Source organism: Papio anubis, chromosome 13 (assembly GCF_008728515.1).
Source record: "Papio anubis isolate 15944 chromosome 13, Panubis1.0, whole genome shotgun sequence".
NCBI classification, from domain to species: Eukaryota; Metazoa; Chordata; class Mammalia; order Primates; family Cercopithecidae; genus Papio; species Papio anubis.
This window is the reverse complement of record NC_044988.1, coordinates 67,994,065-68,015,601: the sequence shown is the minus strand read 5'-3', so window position 1 is coordinate 68,015,601 and position 21,537 is coordinate 67,994,065. Positions and strand designations below refer to the sequence as shown.

Below are 21,537 nucleotides of genomic sequence, written 5' to 3'. Positions count from 1 at the left end.
TAGGTGCTGGTAAGGCTGTGAAGAAAACAGACTGTTGGTGGGAATGCAAACTAGTTCAGCCACTGTGAAAAGCAGTTTGGAGATTTCTCAAAGAACTTAAAATAGAACTACTATTTGACCCAGCACTCCTACTACCAGGTATATACCGAAAGGAAAATAATTCATTCTATCAAAAAGACACCTGTATGTTCATTGCAGTGCGGTTTACAGTAGCAGGGATATGGAATCAACCTAAGTGCCCATCAACAGTAGATTGGATAAAGAACATGTGGTACAGAGTCAGATGTAATGGCTCACACCTGTAATCCTGGCACTTTGGGAGGCCACAGCGGGCGAATCACTTGAGCTCAGGAGTTTGAGACCAGCCGGGCAACATGGTGAAACCCTGTCTCGACCAAAAATACAAAAAATTAGCTGGGTGTGGTGGCACTCGCCTGTAGTCCTAGCTACTCGGGAGACTGAGGTGGGAGGATTGCTTAAGCCTTGGAGGCAGAGGTTGCAGTGAGTAGAGATTGCACGATTGCACTCCAGCCTGGGTGACAGAGCAAGACAGAGAGAGAGAGAGAGAAAGAGAGGGAGGGAGGAAGGGTGATAGGGAGGAAGCGGGATAGGTAGGGAGGGAGGGAGGTAAGAGAGGGAAGGAAGGAAAGAAATGTGGTGCATATACGCGATGGAATAAGATGGAATACTACGGAATACTATGAAGCCATAAGAATGAACGAAATCATGTCCTTTGCAGCAACATGGATAGAGCTGGAGGCCATTATCCTAAGCGACCTAACAAGAACAGAAAACCAAATACTGCATGTTCTCACTTGTAAGTGGGAGCTAAACATTGAGTACACATGGACACAAAGATGGGAACAATAAACGCTGGGGATCGCTAACCAGGGAGGGATAGAGGGAACTCTAGGCTGAAGAACCTCTTGGTGGGTATTATGCTTACTGCCTGGGTGACGGGATCGTTGGGACCCCAAGCCTCAGCATCGCGCAATGTACCCATGTAACAAACCTGCACGTGTACCCTTTAATCTATAATAAAAGTTGAAATAAAAGAGAGAGAAAAGGTACAGGAGGCGCTTGTAGCCCCAGCAGCCCGGCCCAGATGAAGGAGGGGCATTAAGGGCACTGCAGGACACTGTGAGGAAACAGTAAACCCGCTCGTTCCTTAATTCAGCCGCTTCCTTATTCTGGAAGCGCAGGTTCAGTGCCAGAGGCTGAGGTGGGGTCAGCGGAGCCCGCTAGTAAAGTCAAGGCCCATGCAGCTGCGGACTCAGACTCGGGCCCAGGGCCCTGGCCGCAGCGTGAAGAGGGGATGGGGTCGCCGCTCCCACCTCTGCCCTGGCAGGAAGTCTCTGGAGCTCCGGGACAGGGCAGCGAGCGGGCGCCGAAGAGGCAGAAGGGGACACGCGGGCCTGCAGCGGGGTCTCCTCTGAGCTTCCCTGGACTCCCAAGTGCGGGCACTGGAGGGGCGCAGTCCTGGCCTTGGCGCGCTCCCGGCACAAAGTAGGCGCGCGGCCCCGGCTCCAGCGCGCTCCCGGCACACAGTAGGCGCGCGGCCCCGGCCCCGGCGCGCTCCCAGCACACAGTAGGCGCGCGGCGCGGGCGGGCGGCCGGAAGGGGGCGCCGGCGGGCGGTATCCGGGGGCGGAGCCGACGCGGCCGGCAGGGCGGACGGGCGCGGGCCTCGCGTGGGTACGGCGATGGGCGAGGGCGGGCTGCCCCCGGCCTTCCAGCTGCTGCTGCGCGCGTGTGACCAGGGCGACACGGAGACCGCGCGGCGGCTGCTGGAGCCGGGGGCGGCGGAGCCAGCCGAGCGCGGCGCGGAGCCGGAAGCGGGCGCGGAGCCGGTGGGGGCCGAGGCGGCCGGGCCCGGGGCCGCAGCAGCGGCGGCAGTCGGGGCTCCGGTGCCCGTGGACTGCTCGGACGAGGCGGGCAACACCGCACTGCAGTTCGCCGCGGCCGGGGGCCACGAACCGCTGGTGCGCTTCCTGCTGCGCCGCGGTGCCTCGGTCAACAGCCGCAACCACTACGGCTGGAGCGCGCTCATGCAGGCGGCCAGGTGAGGCGACGGGGCTCGGGGGCCCTGGACGCGGCCCCGGGCAGCCGGATCTCCCCGGCGGCCAGATGTCCCGGGAGGTAAAGAGTTAAGGACTCCTTAGAGTTGGGATGGTAAACTTTGAGTAGTCTTTGGTAAACTTTGAGCATAGAAATGGAAGTACTTTTGTATTAACATAAAATCAGATTCTTAGAAACTTTGGCCTTTCAGAATAGAATCTGGAGACAACGAACAGAATCGTAGAGACTTAGAACCTTAGAGATTTAATTCATTTCTTTTTTTTTTCTTTTTTTTGAGATGGAGTCTGGCTCTGTCGCCCAGACTGGAGTGCAGTGGCGCGATCTCAGCTCACTACAAGGTCCTCCTCCCGGGTCCATGCCATTCTCCTGTCTCAGCCTCCCGAGTAACTGGGACTACAGGCGCCCGCCACCACGCCCGGCTATTATTATTATTATTATTATTTTTTTTTTTAAGTAGAGGCGGGGTTTCACCGTGTTAGCCAGGATGGTCTTGATCTCCTGACGTTGTGATCCGCCTGCCTCAGCCTCCCAAAGTGCTGGGATTACAGGCGTGAGCCACCGCGCCCAGCCTGATTTAATTCATTTCTCATTGCAGTAAGGGTTTCCTCAGAACCTGCTTTCCCTTCCTGGCTTGGCGTTGAGGATGTTCCGAGACCAGGCAGAGTCACCACCAGGGCAGTGGTGGACAGGCCAGGCAAAGGAACGAGCTTGACCGGAAAGGTTTGAGTAGCTCTGGGGGCAGTTGACCCATTTTGGAGACGTTGGGGAAGGTTTCTGGTAGAAATGATGTTTATATCCACGTGGAGATAACCTCCACGTGGATGCCTGAGAATTAGCCAGGACAGAACAAGTGGGATGTGGGAAGGGCATGATGGGAGGCCCATGCAAAGGCTTGGGTGCACGAGCTGGTAGGACTAGTAGAATTATTTATGAGTAGAATGATGTACTAGTCCCCCCTGGAGAGAAGGCGGTTGCCAGGGAATGGGGGGAGGGGGGAGCTGAGGAATTTACTGAGTGAGGTTTGTGACTGCAGCACTAACGTGCCTCGGAGTGTCTCGGAGACCCCTGATCACCAGTTTTAACCAAGTTCTGCAGGATAGTCTGAGCCTGGGTATTTTAAAATGTGCTGTTCCTCAGTTGGTGTGACACCGACTATATATTCAGGTAGCATCTCTGCCTGTGTTGAGTTGTGCTCCGGCTTTCTGCTGCGTAATTCATACCAAAAGGTCAAGTTGAGGAGTAGTATGTATGGAAGACTTCCAGAAGGATGTATAGTGTGTCTGTCCCTCATATCGGGGTCGGCAAATGCATGGCCCGTGTGCTGACACCTTCCAAGCCTTGTGCTCTTCTTCCTTGGATCTGGATATGCCCCAGAATCCTGCTCAAAACCGCACCCCTGGCAGCCACCACACTGGGTCTAAGTGAGCATCTATTTATCATCCCAGCTCTCTGTGTGCATCAGGCCAGACTGTCAGACACCCTGTGCCTTTGGACTCTTGTGGGTGTTTTAGTATTAGAAATGGTGACGTTAGTGTTTTTTCTTTTTTTTTTTTTTTGAGACGGAGTCTCGCTGTCACCAGGCTGGAGTACAGCGGCGCGATCTCGACTCACTGCAACCTCCACCTCCCGGGTTCAAGCGATTCTCCTGCCTCAGCCTCCCAAGTAGCTGGGAGGCACGTGCCACCACGCCCGTGCCACCCTGCCCAGCTAATTTTTGTATTTTTAGTAGAGACAGGGTTTCACTATGTTGGCCAGGCTGGTCTCGATCTCTTGATTTCGTGATCCACCTGCCTCAGCCTCCCAAAGTGCTGCGATTACAGGTGTGAGCCACCGTGCTCCGCAGTGTTTTTTCCTGTTCTTAAAATAACAGGTAACCTTTGGCTGGGTGCGGTGTCTCACGCCTGTAATCCCAGCACTTTGGGAGGCCGAGGCGGGCAGATCACGAGGTCAGGAGATCAAGACCAGCCTGGCCAACACAGTGAAACCCTGTCTCTACTAAAAATAAAAATATTAGCTGGGCGTGGTGGCGTGGGCATGGTGGCATGCGCCTGTAGTCCCAGCTACTCGGGAGGCTGAGGCAGGAGAATCGCTTGAACCCAGGAGGCGGAGGTTGCAGTGAGCTGAGATCCTGCGACTGCACTCCAGCCTGGCAACAGCAAGACTCCATCTCAAAAAAAAAAAAAAAGTAACCTTTATGGAGCACCTACTTTCAGTCAAGCACTGTACTAAGTGCTTTAAATGAATTAACTCATTCGATCTATACAAAACCTTAGGAAGGAGGTACTCTTGTCATCCTCATTTCATAGATGAGGAATTGAGGAACAGAGAAGTTAAATAACTTGCCTAAGTCACATAGCTACCAAGTCGCCAGACAGATGCACACTTAGGGAGGTGGCTCCAGAGCCTGTGCTCCGAGCCATGAATCCTGTAACTGATAGTTTCCCTCTTGATGTTGGCGAGGAAGCGGCTTGCCAAATTTGCCCGAGACTTCTCTCCTAGGGACAGGGTTGCATAGTGTTTACCTTCCTTCCCTACCCTTCGTTTCCTGCCTGCCAGTGGGGCAGAGCTGGACTCTCAGCCCGGTGCTTTGAGAGGGGAAAATGTGTGCCAGCTCTTTAAACACAGGTGTTAATTGCTGAAATTCATCAGTAATCACAGCACCTGTTCAGAAAGCCTCTGGCATGCCCATCTCCAGCAGTTACCTATTAGAAACTTAGCCTCCACAACATTATCTCAGCCTTGCTTGAATCCTTTTTTATTTTCCGCATAGTTGAGTGCTCTCTTGGGCTACTCACTAATTCAGAAAACATTCCAAATTTCACTATTTCTGCTCTAATTTGGCCCTTTTTTCCTCCTTAAAAATTGGTTATACTGGAGCTTCGATTTTGAGTCCAGGTTCAACTTTTGACTTTATCACGTTCAAATTGAGAGGCTTTAGATTAATTGCTTTCCACTGTAATCTTCAGTTTCCTAATCTGTGAGTTTATCTCGGGGTTTATTAAGATCAAATGAGATAAAAATGTGACAGCACCTTGTAATCTGCTGTTAGGGATTATGCTAGATTTTATCTCATGTTCAATAACTAAATAGTGTAATCTTTTAGAAATCTCTGCTACAGTAGAGGATACACCAGTTCTTCAGTGATTTCCACTGCTCACCTCTGAACCTTCCCCTATGTGGTTATGCCATTTATGCATTCATTTACTCAGCTAGTTTGACAAAATTTACTGAGCCCTGATGTGGATCAGCTACTATGGTAGGGGCTGGGGAAACAACATGCCTGGAACCCTGTCCTGTCCTTGGAGAGCCCGCCACTTGTATTAGGAAGTTGGTGGGTGCAGAGAGAGAATTAGAGAAAGAGGGCTCACTTGCAGCCAGCAGCAAGCCCGTGGAATTAGGTGCTTAGAAGAGGGGCACTGACCTAGCCTGGTGAGGGGTGGTCTGGAAGCTGCTTGGAGTGGGTGAGATCTGAGCCGACTCCTGAAGCAGGACACGGTTGGGGATGTGCTGAGTAGATAAGGACAGGAGAGTCCTCTGATGGTGAAGGTGTTGGGGAGGCAGGAAGGTGTGGTGTGGGAGCGGGAGGAAGTGAGGTTGGCAAAGCAGTCAGGTCTTCGGCAGTCAGAAGCTGGCGAGTGACAGATTTGGGTTTGGAGAATATCATTTGGGGGTCACATGGAGGATGGGCAGGAGGGAACATGACTGGAGGCGGGGAGACATTGGGGTGCAGCTTTCTGCGTTGAGTTGGTTTCAGTTTGCCTTGTCCCTTTCTGCTCTGGGAGTGGAGGTCAAGAGGCCCAGCCCCCTGCAGCTGATGGAGCTGTGTCACCAGGCTCTTGCTCCGCGGCTGAGGAGCCTCATGCTGTTCAGGTTCACATCCCAGAAGGTATTCAGCTGGAGCCTCGGACAGAGTTCAGCCCTGGCCCAGCCGCTAGCTGCCAGCTGCCAGGAGGAGGGAGGTCCTGGGTTTAGATGAGGTGCAAAACTGGCGCCCGGGAAAGAGGGCTGAGCATCGAGAAACCCAGAAAGCTGTCTCACAGATGCAGACATGACAGTGGCTTTGTGGTCTCGAAAACCTGGAGTAGACAGCCCCCCGTCTCGTCATTGTTTTCTTGTTAGTCCGGGGCTGCTTCTAGCTTGGAGATACACAGCTCCGAGCCCACCAGAGACACCAAAAACATAACTTTTCTGCCCTCTGGTGTTAAAAGAAGGAAGAGATTTTGCTGGGAAGAGGCACCTGTTTTCCTTCTCCTCTTATTAGGAAGTTGGTGGGTGCAGATTTGTCTCTTCAGGGGCCCAGCAGTGACTTCATTGAGGAACATCTGGCCTAGGCCGGATCCTCAGCCGCCTGCAGCAAACATTCCTGCCAGCAGGTGGCAGCAGGCCTCCAGGCCGCAATGCCCAGCCCATCTGCTGACCACAACCTTGCCACACCTCTTGGCATGGGGTGTGTGCTTTTGGGGATGAGGGGGTGGGTAGAAATGAATCAGACATGGGCCCTGCCTGTGTGGAAATTAGAGCACAGGCAGAGAGACAGATTCCCAGGCTATAAAATAGAATAAAATGGACTATCTGAAATGTAAGAGACAGCATGGTGTAGGGGAAAAAGCAAGGGCAGTGGGATTCACACAGACCTGTCCTGACCCGATGCCGCCCCTTACCAGCTGGGTAACCCTTGGCATGTTGAGTAATGTAACATGAACAATTGTAATAGCTAACAATCGCTAACATTGATGTGATGCTTCCTGTGGCCAGGCACAGAGCCAGGTGCTTTACATACAACTCATTTAATCCCCAACAACCCTTGAGGTAGGCACAGTTATATCCCCATTTTACAGATCAGGAAATGAAGGCACAAAGAAATCAAAGTTCTTCCTAAAGGTCAATCAGCTGGTGGTGGGGAGAGCTGGATTTGAACCCGGGCAGGGCAGCTGCTCACCTTCATGATGTTGCATTCGTATATGTGGGACTGGCACAGTGCCTGGCACCAGAATAAGACTCTTATTATTAGCTGTCAGGACTAATAATTCATGACAATTCAGGACGACAAAAGCTGTCTCCCGAGTGCTGTGTGTTTAGTGTCACTAATTCTCCATCTTCCTGGCAGATTTGGGCATGTGAGTGTGGCACACCTCCTGTTGGATCACGGGGCTGATGTCAATGCCCAGAACCGGCTAGGGGCCAGTGTGCTCACTGTGGCTTCTCGGGGCGGCCACCTGGGTGTGGTGAAGCTGCTCCTGGAAGCCGGTGCCTTTGTGGACCATCACCACTCTTCGGGCGAGCAACTGGGGTTGGGCGGCAACAGGGATGAGCCCCTGGACATCACGGCCCTGATGGCCGCCATCCAGCACGGGCACGAGGCCGTGGTGCGTCTACTGATGGAGTGGGGTGCGGACCCCAACCGCGCAGCCCGTACTGTGGGCTGGAGCCCACTGATGCTGGCCGCACTCACTGGGCGGCTTGGAGTGGCCCAGCAACTGGTGGAGAAGGGCGCCAACCCTGACCACCTCAGCGTGCTGGAGAAGACCGCCTTCGAGGTTGCACTGGACTGCAAGCACAGGGACCTTGTAGACTACCTGGACCCGATGACCACCGTCAGGCCCAAAACAGGTCAGGCTGCATGCCCCTCCGTGACTTCACAGAGGACCCCAAATTGTGTTTATGTGGCTTAAGCTGAGGATTGCTCTACTGGAAGGACACACAGAACTCAGAGTCCACCCCTGCAGACCAGTGAGACTGAGGAAGTGGTGTGCTTAAGTGTCAGGGGGTTGCCTGTGACATGCAGGTTCTGGGCCCACTCTCTGCAGAGTCTGATTTGGTAGCCCTGGGCAAGAGTCTAGAAGCCTCCATAACAAGGCTGCTCTCCCCAGCCACATCATTCTGATGCAGTTGGTTCTGGGGTCCTTCTAGAACAAGGTTTGGCAAACTTTTTCTGTAAAAGGCCAAATAGACTGTATGGACCATACGGTCTCTGTTAAAACTACAGTAGTCACTTCTGCTAGAGTGAAAGCAGCCTTACATATGTAATGAGTAAATGAATGGGTGTGGCTATGCATATAATATGTAAATGAGTCAGTTGTGGCTAGGTTCCAATAAATTACAATTACAAAAACAGGCAGTGGGGCATATTTGAGCCATGGGCTATAGTTTGCCAGCCCCTGCTGTACCATAGTGTGCCTGACCTCCTCTGCCCTGATCATTTCTCAAACCCTAATTCATGTAAAATTGGTGAAAATTAGTTTTTTAAAAAACATCTAGCAGTGTGTCTTTTTTTTTTTTTTTTAAACTTCTTGCCATCTCTCTGGCATGTAAAGAGTTGTCTAAACAATCCTTAGCAAATCTGCCACAGGACATACCACGTTTCAAAACCTCTAATGCACCGTTTGCAATAAGATCGCGACACACAGCCTTGGTACCCTCTGTCTATGTAAAAGGCCTGACTTCGATGGCAGGACTGACAGCCAGGGAGTAACAGTAGGTGGGCTGCAGTGTATATAAGCATCTAGCTCTGAGAGGTCAAGAACTGAAGAAAGTAGCTTCAGGCACATTGGCTAAAAAGACCTGAAAGTGTTAAGTTTGTTACCATTGAAAGAATATACAGTGGCCCCATCAATTAACAGATGCTGAAAATTTGGTAAATGCTTATTAGAAATATACTCTCCAAAAAAAAAAAAAAAGAAATATACCATCCAATCAGAACAAGTCTGAAATAAACATGTTTTAAAAGCCTGTAATGACAGAGAGGTGGCAAAAATGAAGAGGACGATCAAATGAGAAGGAAAAAGAAGTGAAGTTTAGGAAGGCCTATCTGAAGCCAAGAGAACTCTTACTTTGTCCAGGTGGGAAACTGAGGCCCAGAGAGGGAAGAAAGCTGGTCAAAGGTCACACACCCATTGGAAACTGAGTGAGTGGCACTCAGGAGGTGAGGATTCCATGGGAAGAGCACCTAGAAGTGATTCTCCCACCTGCACCTTCTGCATGGGCTCTAGAAGCTGGTTTAACGCGTGACTCTTCTGAGCCTTTGCCTCATGTGTGAAACGGACACAATGACAACTACTACGGGGTGGTGGTGAGCAGAAGGCAGGTTATCCTCTGGTGTGTGAGATACTCAGCACAGTAGAGTGTTAGGGACTCATAAAGGCTTGCAATTAGAACTTAGGGCCCCAGTCTCCTAGGACAGGGTTTTGTTTTGTTTTTGTTTTTGACACAGGCCATTGCTCTCCTTTAAAGGTTTGGGTTGTTTGTGGCAGGGATGGGGAAAGGATCTGCCTTTCCCAGGCCCTGTTGTGCCCAGCACACCTGCCATGCTGAATCTCCCCTCACCCTCGCAGGGACCCTCTGAGGAGGGTGTTCCCCCATTTTGCAGGGGAGGGAACTCAGGCTCAGAAGTGGACACTCCAGAACTTGCACCTGCCCGTGCGTGCCGAGCTGTGCCTCTTCTGCTGTGTGTGTGTTTTCCTTCCCAGGTTTCCTCAGCCTCTGCATCTTGAATCTTCATGGAGTGCCCTCGGGCTTAGCTTCTGACAGGCCTCACTTTAGGGATTGTCCTGGCATCATGGGATGGTGATGCCCTCGTTTCACCAAGACGCAGAGGCTGAGACACATTGGTGGATGTGGCCAAGGTCACTGTCTACTTGGTTCGACCCTGGCTATGCCCCTGCTGGCCAAGGGACCTTGAACTGGTTGCCTGAGTTCACCAAGCTCCCATTTCCTTCTCCACAAATGGGTGGTAGGAGTGACACCCGCCTCAGGACTGCTGTGGGGGTCATGTGAGATCCTCCCTGGCCCAGAGGGAGCACATGAGAACTGGCGTTACTCCACAGTGTTGTCGGCGTATTTGACGGGAGCGAACCTCGGGTCTTCCAGCAGGATCGGGTCATGTTCCCATCAAGCAGACCCAGCCTGAGGCTCAGTTCTCCCACTCTGTACCTGGGTGGTCTTGGTGATGTTAATTAGCCCTACAGGACTTCAGTGTCTTTTTTCATAAAATAGTCACAATAAAGACACTTTTCTTGGGAGATTTTTGTGAGGAATAGTAAGATCATGCCTGTAAAATTTTTATCGCAGTGCCCTGGCACATACACAACATCCAATAAATGGAAACTCTTATGTTTTGATTGATCATACATTCATTCTGATACTTCACAAATATGTACTGAGGCCTGCTGTGTATCAGACACCTTTCTAGGCACTTTGGATACATTGGTTAACAAATGAGATCCAAATCTCTGCCCTTGAGGACCTTGGTCTTGATAAGGGGTGATAGGCAGTCAATAGGAAATATACACATTAAATATATAGTAGGGTAGGTGGTAACTGCCATGAGGTTAAAATAAAAAAAAAAAAGAGGGCAATGTAAAGAGGTTGGGTGTGGCAGAGCTGGGACAATGCAGGCTGCTGTGTCAAATGGAGTGGTTGGGCAACCTTGAGAAGGTGGGACTGCAGCAGACATGCAGGACCTGAGGGAGTGTGTTGGCCATGGGGGATCCCTGGGAAGAGGGATCCCCAGGTAGGGTGCAGGCTGTGCTATTGATAATGACAGATTATGAAATAAATAATAGGAGCCCCAGCTCTTACTGTGCCATGCCTGGAAATCCAGCCCCCACCAAGGCCTTGGAGGTCCCCTGGTCTCTGCCTTTCATTAGCAGCAGGACAGGGTACCTTTGATGCGGTAGGTGTCATTGTGACGCCCCTGACTCCCCATTGAGGTTGTGGTGTGGAGGTTGGAGCAGATTTCTTTTCCTTGGGATGGGACAGGGTCCCTGGGACTGCTTGGATATAGTTGAAAAAACTGAGGCCCCAAGTGAGGAGGAGACGTGCCCAGAGTCACTGGGTGTCAGGACACAACTGCACCTGCCTCCTGGGGCCAGGCTCCGCTGTCAGTGATTAACTTGTGTCAGATGGTTGCTTAGCAGCAAACACTAAGACCAGGTGACACTCTGATGTGAAAAGGTCTTGGCATGAGAAGACCCCCCCCCCCACAGCAAAGATGGTTCGTGAATACTTGGAGGAACATGACATATTTTTTAAAAGTCAGGTGCAAAATTGTTTCTTGATAGTATTTCACAGGCAAAATTGATGTACTGTGTCCTGTGGCAGTGTCTGTACTTCTCATGAAGAATTCTGGGATTCTGGCCAGGTGTGGTGGCTCACGCCTGTAATCCCAGCACTTTGGGAGGCGGAGATGGGTAGATCATGAGGTCAGGAGTTCGAGACCAACCTGCACTAGATGGTGAAACCCCGTCTCTACTAAAAATGCAAAAATTAGCCAGGTGTGGGGGCAGGTGCCTGTAATCCCAGCTACTCTGGAAGCTGAGGCAGGAGAATCGCTTGAACCCGGGAGGTGGAGATTGCAGTGAGCCGAGATCTCGCCACTGCCCTCTAACCTGGGAGACAGGGCAAGACTCCATCTCAAAAAAAAAAAAAAAAAAAAAAAAATGGAATTCTGGGGTTCTGGCCTGGAGTGGTGGCCCACGCCTGCAATCCCAACAGTTTGGGAGGCCAAGGTGGGCAGATCACTCAAGGTCAGGAGTTAAAGACCAGCCTGGCCAACATGGTGAAACACTGTCTCTTACAAACATTAGCCAGGTGTGGTGGCATGTGCCTGTAATCCCAGCTACTCGGGAGGCTGAGGCACAAGAATCACTTGAACCCAGGAGGCAGAGGTTGCAGTGAGCCGAGATCACACCACTGCACTCCAGCCTGGGCAACAGAGTGAGACTCCATCTCATAAAAAGAATTCTGGGGTCCACCTTGCTGGTTGCTAGTAAAGAAATAATTGTTCTTTGAATGGGGCTTTAACATTATCATTTGATCCCTGCAACAGCCAGATGAAAGGGATGTTATCCCCACATTTGTGATGAAGAGGCAGCTTACTCTAAAAATGCGCACTGAAATTCTTATGCACTGACTCCACACTCAGTGCTCCTTGCCCCGGGCTGCAGCTTCCTCCCAGCTGCTCAAGAGGGCTTATCTGGACCAGAGTCAGCCCAGATTCACAAGTTCCCTCTGGCAGCTGCTCTGTCCCCTGGGATCAGTTAAAGACTGCAGAAGGCCTGCCTTCAGCCCCCTAGCAAGCAGACTGGCCATGAGGATGCCTGCTCTGACAGGAGCAGGGTACCTGCTGGCCCAGGCTTGGAGGAAGGTGTGGGATGAGCATGTGAGAGAGGGGCTAGCATCTGGCAGCTGCAGCAAGGCTCAGCTGTGCAGGTAGGCATGGGGTCTGGCCCCAACCTAGCAGCTGGGCTTCAGGGTACAGCATGAAGATGCCCAGTTGGGCAGTGGCCTTTGGGCAGCTGTGTCTGCAGGTTTGGGGCAGGGAGCATGTTCTGATTGCTTCTTACATGGGAGGGAAAGAAAACATGAGCATTGGCTCTTCTGTTGGCTGTGTCTGTGAACTTCCGTAGAGCTCAGCTGCTCGGTATGTCAGCAGCTGATTTGGAATTATGATTGTATGTTTAGTTTTTAGAAGAAAAAAAATTTTTTTAAACAATGTCCATAAGAATCCAAGATTTTCCAAGACCCCAAGACTTTTCAGTATATCTAGGAAAGGATATGCCAACATTTGTTTTGCCTAAAAATGATTGCTTTATTTGCATGAGATCAGGGCCGTGATCTGCTGCTCTTTTGTGTTTTGTTGGCAAGATCTGTCTCTGAAGTGTTTTCAGATGTTCTTTGGTAATAAACCTTCCAGAAGGGCTGCTGGATTTGTCCATTACGTAGGTCTCCAATTAGATTGCTTTTGAGAATTAGATGCTTTTTAAAGCCAGGCTGTGTTGTTACACCCTTGTGACTTTTCTGTTATATTAAACCTTTCCATGGTTAACTTTTAAAATCTTTGTTTACCCAGATGAAGAGAAAAGGCGACCTGATATTTTCCATGCATTGAAAATGGGTAAGCGCTTTAGAAGATCTTTTTGGATATTTAAGAATACAGAACTACATTCTCCCTACCTAATATTTGTAGTCCTTTGCAGGGCCACCCAGGGTATTTGAGAAAGAAACAGGCATTTTGGTGTTTGGTGTTTGGAAGTTCAGATCCTGGAGGCCAGTATTTATTATGGAGCTCTACACATAGACTCCAGAGGGCCTCCAGCCCCACTCCAGCCGAACACTGGCTAGCTATATGCCCCAGCTCTTCCTGCCTCTGAAATGCCTCTCTGCATACCCATTCCAGTCTCTTTGTGACAAAGAGACATTTAGCCTAAAATTTTCTCTCTTGATATAGACCCTTCCTCCAGGAAGCCTTTCCCGATCCTCACCCCACAGCAAGACCTGAATTCTCCTTCTGCCTTCTTCTGTGTCCTTCATCTGTTCTCTGAAGACACTAACAATACTTCTGTCTTTTAGTAACACTTCTACCCATTCGTGTGCTTGTCTCTGTCCCGCCTAAACTGAGGCATTTGAGAGTCAGCGCTATCTCTGACCCCCTCTTAGTATCCCCTATGGTGCCCAGCAGCCCACTGCAGAGGCAGGGCCAGCAAGTGTTTGTTACGTGAACCACAGGATAAATCAGCCTATGGTCCCAGGCCCACAGATCACCCAGACTCTTGCTTGTGTTTGCAGGAAACTTCCAGCTGGTCAAAGAGATTGCCGATGAAGACCCCAGCCACGTGAACTTGGTCAATGGGGACGGGGCGACGCCCCTGATGCTAGCAGCTGTTACGGGGCAGCTGGCTCTGGTGCAGCTACTGGTGGAGAGGCACGCGGATGTTGACAAGCAGGACAGCGTGCATGGCTGGACAGCCCTCATGCAGGCGACCTACCATGGGTCAGTGCCAGCTCCACGCCCTCAGCAACAAGACCAGACATATGTTCTGGCCTGAGATGGGGGTTTCCATTGGGCTCTTCTGGTCCTGAGATGCTGCATACAAACCCCAGGACTGTGACGACATTGAGGCATGAAAAAAAAAAAAAAAAAAAAAAGAAAAGAAAAAAATGAAAGCGGCACAGGTTCATTTTATTTCCACCCTTCTGTGTCCAGATTTCCTGTTCTCCCATCACAGAATTTCACCAGTGGCCATGAAAAACCATGCAGCAGAAGCATTTTATGCAGAGAGATAATAAGGTTCTTTAGATTGGTTTCAGTTGAACACAATGACTGGTTCATTCGAGTTTTCACACTGAGATATAGTGACCTCCTTAAGTAGCCCCTGTATGAAGTAAACATTGGTGATTCATACCATTGTCGTCTTGTGATGATTGATGGTGAGATGTGTCCTACCTCTCTCCTTTTGAATAAGCTTCAGTGTTTACAGGGTGCTTATGAACCCCTTCTTATGTGATCATCCCAGCAGGGTGGGCTGTCATCCTCCTGGAGGCCTCCTCTTTGGGGTGGGCATCTTGTAGCTGCTAAGTTATCTGATTCCCAATTAGAGGTTCTTTCCTTACCCTCTTTTAGGTGATCAGATCACTTTCCTGTGTCATCTGAAAACAGTTTGTTTTCTTCTTTGATGAGCATTGAATTCCAAGATGAAATTTTATTTCAGACACCTTGGTCTGTACCTTACCCAATGGAGATGTCCTGGTTTAGGGTGGAAGAAGTGGGGTCTCCCATGGGGTCAGTGATTGTTGGGCAGAGCCCTTGGTTTGGTCCCCTTCTCCTTCCCCTTTCCCTTCCCCTTCCCCTTCCCCTTCCCCTTCCCTTCTCTTTCCGACAGTATCTCACTTTGTTGCCAGGCCGGAGTGCAGTAGCGTGATCATGGCTCACTACAGCCTTGACCTCCCAGACTCAAGCAATCCTCCCGCCTCAGTCTCTCAAGTAGCTGGGACTACAGGCTTGCACCACCACACCCAGCTGATTTTTAAACAAAATTTTTGGTAGAGACAAGGCCCCCCATGTTGCCCAGGCTGGTCTCAAACTCCTGGGCTCAAGCCATCCTCCCGCCTTTGCTTCCCAAAGTGGTGGGATTACAAGTGTGAGCCGCCACATCTAGCCTCAGTTTTCATTTTGTTCCTGGAAGGAACACTTAGACTTTGATTTAAATCATGTTCCCGCTTGACCTGCCCACGTGCTAGGGAATGAGAGAATGAGACTGTTTGCCCTTCCATGCCCTTCTTAAATGCTCAGAGACTGAGCCTTGTCGTTAATGTTGTTGGTTTTGTTGCCCAGGAGCAAAGCCATACTTTTGCTTTCAGTGAATGTAACTCTAGCATTTTCTTCCCAGGAATAAGGAAATTGTCAAATATCTGCTAAACCAAGGGGCTGATGTCACTCTTCGTGCAAAAAATGGATACACAGCCTTTGACCTGGTGATGCTGCTGAATGATCCCGGTGGGTAATTTCAAGAAAAGGGTTGTAAATCTACCCAGCCTTTCTCTGACTGGGAGTCAAGACAACCACCTCCTCTGTGACTTGTATTTTATGCACTTGCTTATTCGTGGGGGAAAGTCATTCTCAAGTGTCAGGAGCTTACCACATGATCCTTAGGCAAGTCCCTTCCCTCCCCAGTGGAGCACTGGACTTGGACCAGGTGGCCCTGGGGGCTTCTTCCAGCACCAACCTCCTAGGAGTCTCCAGAGAGGGAAGGAAAATAAGACGTGTCTGACTTCGCAGTCCACACACACTCTAGAGTGGCATCTGTGCTTCACAGCCAGAAATCCTGAGTCACTCAGGTGGAAACATAAAGGCCCCTTTGATAAGCAGAATGGGAGATAGAGCGATGGCCCCCTCAGCTTAATTGTGTAGATAGAGGCTGCAGGGTCAAGGGTACTGCGCTGGGAATGTTGCCATTAGTTCCTCCCCTCTTGGTCCTCAGCTGGTACCTGCTGCTACTCTTTGACCCTCCCCTGCTGTGACAGGCCCTCTTTTGGGACCTGGGCTTCCAGTTAGCCAGCTCAAGGGGAAAGGTCTCTGATCTGTCATCTTATTACCCTGGAGTTTGAACCCAGAGAGAGAGAAGCTCCGAGGCCCTTCTGACCCACTAGGCTTGAACCCTGTGCTGGGATTCTAGCTGTTGGCTGTGGGGAGAGAAGACTTTGACGTCTGTAGTCACAAGTCACCTGCTGGCCCTCTTAACTAGAGAGGAAGCCAGCAGGTGTGCCCTTCCTCATCATAGCACCACCACCCTTGCCACCCCTTCCCTGCTGCAGGCCCCTGCACTTCACAGATGCACACTTGATTCTGTTTGACCCTCAAAGAGGTCTGAGAGGGGAAGCAGAGGTTCACATCCTCTTGAAGAGATGAGGTCGCCAAGACTCGGGAAGTGATCTGTCCCAGCCAGAGAGTTGGAGTCCTGTGCCCCAAGTCTAGTGATCCTACTCCACCTAATTGGAGACCTTCTTCACGTGCCAAGACTTGTTTATTTGGAATCAGTCCCCAGCCACTCTCGCTGGATCTCATACACACTTTTTCTGACAAACTTATCTTTTCGGTGTTCCTCTTCTCCCTAGCCTCCACTGCCATTTATTCCCTTTCCCAAATAAAACAGCCTGTTCCTAGGAATATTTTTCCTAGTGGGTTTTTTAATAAGGTGTTTACACAAAACTTTTGAAAAAACTCATGCCTATTATTGAGTACTTGGAGAGAAAAAAGAAATAGCCCTGCGTGGATGGCTCACGCCCATAATCCCAGCACTTTGGGAGGCTGAGTTGGGTGGATCACTTGAGGCCAGGAGTTCGAGACCAGCCTGGCCAACATGGCGAAACCCCATCTCTACTAAAAGTACAAAAAGTAGCCAGACATGGTGGCGGGCCCTGTAGCCCCAGCTACATGGGAGGCTGAGGCAAAGAATCGCTTGAACCTAGGAGGTGGAGGTTGCAGTGAGCCAAGAATGTGCCACTGCACTCCAGCCTGGGTGACAGAGCAAGACTCTTGTCTCAAAAAAAAAAAAAAAGAAATAGTCATCAAGAAAAAGCATTGTTAATAGTTTGGAGTAGTTTCTTCTCAATCTTTTTTGCAGTGCTTTTTTTATATAACTGAGTTGGGTTCATAATAACTTCATAATACTTAATATTTTTAAGGCACTTGTATTGCTCTAAAGGAATTCCCATGAATCGTCAAGATACCTTTGTGTGGTGGGTATTAATGTCGCTGACTTGTACAGAGGCACAGAGAGGCTTTGTAATTTACTTGCAGTTACATAGCCAGGGAGGGACAGAGGCAGAATCTGAACCTCTGCAGCCTGGCTGTGAAGCCTGCGCTTTTAAACGCACTGTCCGCCCTGCGTTCCTCGTGAGAGAGGACTTCCGGTTTTTCTTTCTGGTTAAGTAGGTTAAGCCCTGCTGGCTTTGTTTGCCACCTTTTGAAGATCAGATGGAGAGGCAGGTGCCTTGATTCTGGAATTACACAGGCCCTGGAGCTGCAGGGCTGAGTTCTAAGTCTGATAGGGGTCATCTTGAGTCTTCTCCTCATGGCCCAACAGACATATTTGCAGGTAAAATGCTGCCTTTTGTGTCCATAGACACGGAACTTGTTCGACTGCTGGCATCTGTGTGCATGCAGGTGAATAAAGACAAAGGCCGTCCGAGCCACCAGCTGCCCCTGCCCCACTCGAAGGTCCGACAGCCCTGGAGCATCCCAGTGCTGCCTGATGACAAGGGTGGGCTGAAGGTTTGTCTTTTCCTGTCTTAAAGGGGCTTATGGGGCCAGGGAGATGGGGGCTGGCGGGGAGCCTGCTGCCTCCTATGCACCCAGGGTGGTTTTTGCTGGGGAGTCCCAGCAGGGGTGGCAGGTGAGCTGGCATTGAGCAATAGGAAACAAGGGGGACCAGGAAAAACTGGGGTGACTGTGACCATGTTGTGGCAACAGTGGCTGCTTTGTAAGAATATGGGTCCACGCCTGTAATCCCAGCTACTCCAGAGGCTCAGACAGGAGAAATGCTTGAGCCTGGGAGGCAGTGGTTGCAGTGAGCCGAGATCACGTCACTGCACTCCAGCCTGTGCGACAGAGCAAGAGCTTGTCTCAGAAAGGACTGTGGGTTCATATTACTAGATCTCTTTTTTTTTTTTTTAAGGAAAAAATAGAAATCCAGATTTTGATATGGAATCTTAATTTATAAGTATAGGGAATTTTAGAAAATTCTGCATGATTTAGTACTGAGCTGGCCAAAGCAAACACTTCTCTTCCCAAGGAATCCATTTGCAGCCTCTGCTTTACTGTGCAGGATATTTGCTGATCGTGCCACTCTGGGGTCTCCCTGCAGTCCACAGGCCCTGCCAGCTTCCTGGAAACACCAGAAACAAGCTCTAGTGGCTGCTTGTAACTGCAAGCTGAGACTTCCTCTTTGGATTTCTCATCTTCCACGTCCTGCTCTACTTGTTTGAAGTCAAACTTACTTTATGCCTGAGAAAAGAAAACAACACACTGGTTTTGTCTGCCCACCTCCCCACTCTGCATGGAGTGGCAGCGCCTTCTGAGGGCTGCAGACTCGGCGCTGGCTCAAGCTCTGCATCCTTCCTGACTGGTGTTCTCATAGCTCCCTTCGTTCCTGCTTTTACTGCCATTTCCATAGGCTAGGCCCTCACAGATGCCGTTCGTGGCTGTTCATTAACCTCTGAGTGGTCATGGGTTACAAGTGTTCCCGGGAGGTAGTGCCTGGCCTCTATAGGTGAGGATCAGCTGTAGGAGCGACTGGCCCAGGCCCTGATATAGAGATCCTGATGCCTTTCATGTTATCACCAGAGCAGGAGGAGGGAGATTATGCAATGATAGACGCTTAGGAATCTGGAGCTGCCTCTGTGTCCATCTGTCCCTGTTTCACTGTAAGACCTCAAGTAAGTCAGCAGTCCTGTCTGGGTCTCCATTTCTCATGTGCAATGAGGAGATTGATTAGATGAGGGATGGCAAATAGGGTTCACTGCCACCTCCAGGCTATTGGAAATGACTGCCTAAGGTATGGATCAGGAAAGATTTAGTGAGTAACCATGGCTTATTGGGAATGGGTGCTATTGTTGATCAGTAATGTCTGTCCAGGCCCCAGGAGAGGGGAGGGCAGGCACCTGTGAATGTAGTCACTGTCTCTGGGCTGGGTGGGTCCTGGGCCTGCTCTCCTTGCCCTTCCTGGAGCATGACTTCTGCCCTGCGTTCCTTTGGCAGTCCTGGTGGAACCGAATGTCCAATCGGTTCCGAAAGCTCAAACTGATGCAGACGTTGCCCCGCGGGCTGTCCAGCAACCAGCCTTTGCCTTTCTCTGACGAGCCTGAGCCAGCTCTGGATTCCACAATGAGGGCTGCCCCCCAGGACAGGACAAGCCGCTCTGCACTGCCTGATGCAGCCCCTGTGACCAAAGACAATGGTGAGAAAAGCCTGCCCATGCAGTAGAATTTTTGGAATGGTCTGAGCCTGCACCCTCTGCCCTTCATCCTACCTCCTGGGCTGCTGTCAGGGGTGAGGTGATGTTGGAATGTGACACTGGAGCACAGAGGCTGGTCTGGTAGAAAAGAGACTTAGGCAGGGACACAACCACCAGGAGTGTGATAGAATGAGAAGGTGCTGCCCAGTGGCAAGAGGCCCAGGTTCCTGTCCCACACTCCCTGCTGAAGGACGACAGGGAATCATCCTCTCTCTTGCCTTTGGTAGGTGGTTTTCCCCACTATGAAATGTGATTGGTCTATCACACTGAAAGCATCTTGAAATAAAATGAGTTACTGGGAGGGTGTGAGTAGTGAGCTCCCCATCACTGGAGGTATTCAACAGCTTGGATAACTTTGTCAGTTTGCTGAAGGAGATTCCCATACTGACGGGAACATGGATAAGATCCCTTCCAACAGTCAGATTCCCCATAACTGGATTAGCTCCTCTGGCACCACTGTCTGAGACAGACTATTGAGCTGGGGGCACCACTGTCTGACCCAGCACGGCAATGGTTTATGGAAAAGCTGAAAACATGCTCCAATATACCTTTTAAATGCCTGCCTTCTATTAAAATATCGAATACCAATTATTATTAAATATTTAAGCACCCAGGAGAGTTGGTTTTCCAGGATGAAGCCAGCCCCAGTCACTCATCCTCATGCTGTGGACATGTGGAAGGGTCATTTCAGGAAATTTCCATTTGTCTCTCAGGTCCTGGGAGCACAAGAGGAGAAAAGGAAGACACGTTATTGACAACCATGGTGAGCGTGGGGCTTTTCTAAAAGCATTTTAGGTCTCTGGCAATCATCAGTTGATTGATTTACAAGGAGGGATATGGGCGTTTGTCTGTCTTTGTGGTGGTCACAGATAGAGTTGGTGATCAGAATGTGTAACAATAGGCTTAGCTCTGGCACTGAGGAGTCAGAACAGATGCCAGCTCTAAACTGGAGAGGGCTGTGCTGGTGCTCAGCCGCTGGGTGTCAGCCCTGGCCCCGTTCTCAGGGAGGCAGGGGATTGAGGGTAGGAATTGATGGGCAGCATGAGAAATGAAGACTCACCATTTGGGCTGTGGAGAACCGGGGAGAGAGGAGTCAAAGAGGAGGGTATGTTTCCAGCTGGGGAGGCCTCAGTTTCCTCATCTGTAAATTAGAGATGTATTAGGATTAGGGTCAACTGTGAGTAACAAAAAGTCCCCAAATAACAGTGGTATAAATAAGATAGCAGCCTACTTCATTCAAGTAAACAAAGTTCAGAACTAGTATATGACTCCTTGGAGTTAGGGACTTGAGTCCTTTTTGCCTGTTGGTCCCCCATGTGTGGTTTCTATTTCTAAGGTCACCTCTTGGTTCAAGATGGCTGCCAGAGCTCTGGCCATCACGGCCTCATTCCAGCCAGCAGGAGAGAGGAGTGGAAAAGAGGTAGCCATGGGCACATGCCAGCTGTCTTTAAAGAAGTTTCTTGGGGCCACGAGCAGTGGCTCACGCCTGTAATCCCAGCACTTTGGGAGGCAGAGGCGGGTGGATCACCTGAGGTCAGGAGTTTGAGACCAGCCTGGCCAACATGGTGTATTTTTAGTCTCTACTAAAAATACAAAAATTAGCTGGGCGTGGTGGCGGGCGCCTGTAATACCAGATACTCGGGAGGCTGAGGTAGGAGAATTGGTTGAACCCAGGAAGCAGAGGTTGCAGCGAGCCAAGCTCGTGCCATTGCACTCCAGCCTGGGTGACAGAGCAAGATTCTGTCTTTAAAAAAAAAAAAAAAAAGGTTTCTTGGAAACGACTTTGCTTAAATCACAGCGGGGAAGCTGGGAAATGAAGTCTTTGTTCCAAGTGGTCCTGTGCCCATCTAAATAAACATCAGGTGTGTCATTTCTAAGATGTGAAAAATAGATACTGGGGGACAGTTTGTAGTCTCTGACTTTGGGGATTCCTCATGGTTATGGTTTTTAAACAAGATCACTCCCAGGAAGTTCTTAGCCTAGGGTCTGGCCCGGAATAAGCTCCGTGGTATGAACTTGGATGTGTTACCTCCCCTCTCTGAGTTTCACATTCCTTTCCTCTGACATGAGAGCTTAATGGTTAAAGTTGGACTTGAGTCCCTTTAGTGTTAAGACCCTAATACTAGCCAGCAGAGGGCAGTGTTGCAGAGGACAAGGGAGCAGCGGGG

At 50.4% G+C, this 21,537-nt stretch overlaps 1 protein-coding gene across 15 annotated transcripts in view; it reads left to right on the top strand.

Annotated features, from left to right (window-relative positions):
• The first annotated feature begins 1,194 nt into the window (after window positions 1-1,194).
• ANKS6 (ankyrin repeat and sterile alpha motif domain containing 6) overlaps window positions 1,195-21,537 on the top strand; it is a 65,202-nt gene continuing 44,859 nt past the window's right edge. For 4 of the 15 annotated variants that reach the window (XM_017949703.3, XM_017949699.3, XM_017949701.3 and 1 more), the window contains exons 1-9: window positions 1,645-2,061; window positions 7,186-7,688; window positions 12,928-12,972; window positions 13,644-13,848; window positions 15,245-15,351; window positions 17,480-17,628; window positions 19,114-19,312; window positions 20,083-20,132; window positions 20,706-20,789. In XM_017949703.3, the coding sequence (XP_017805192.3) occupies window positions 1,703-2,061; window positions 7,186-7,688; window positions 12,928-12,972; window positions 13,644-13,848; window positions 15,245-15,351; window positions 17,480-17,628; window positions 19,114-19,312; window positions 20,083-20,132; window positions 20,706-20,789 (1,701 nt within the window). In that variant the 5' untranslated portion in view covers window positions 1,645-1,702. Of the gene's footprint in view, window positions 1,507-1,641; window positions 2,062-7,185; window positions 7,689-12,927; window positions 12,973-13,643; window positions 13,849-15,244; window positions 15,352-17,479; window positions 17,629-19,113; window positions 19,313-20,082; window positions 20,133-20,705; window positions 20,790-21,537 lie in introns of those variants that run through there. The other 11 variants (XR_002517505.2, XR_002517506.2, XR_002517504.2 and 8 more) reach the window with 7 other exon arrangements.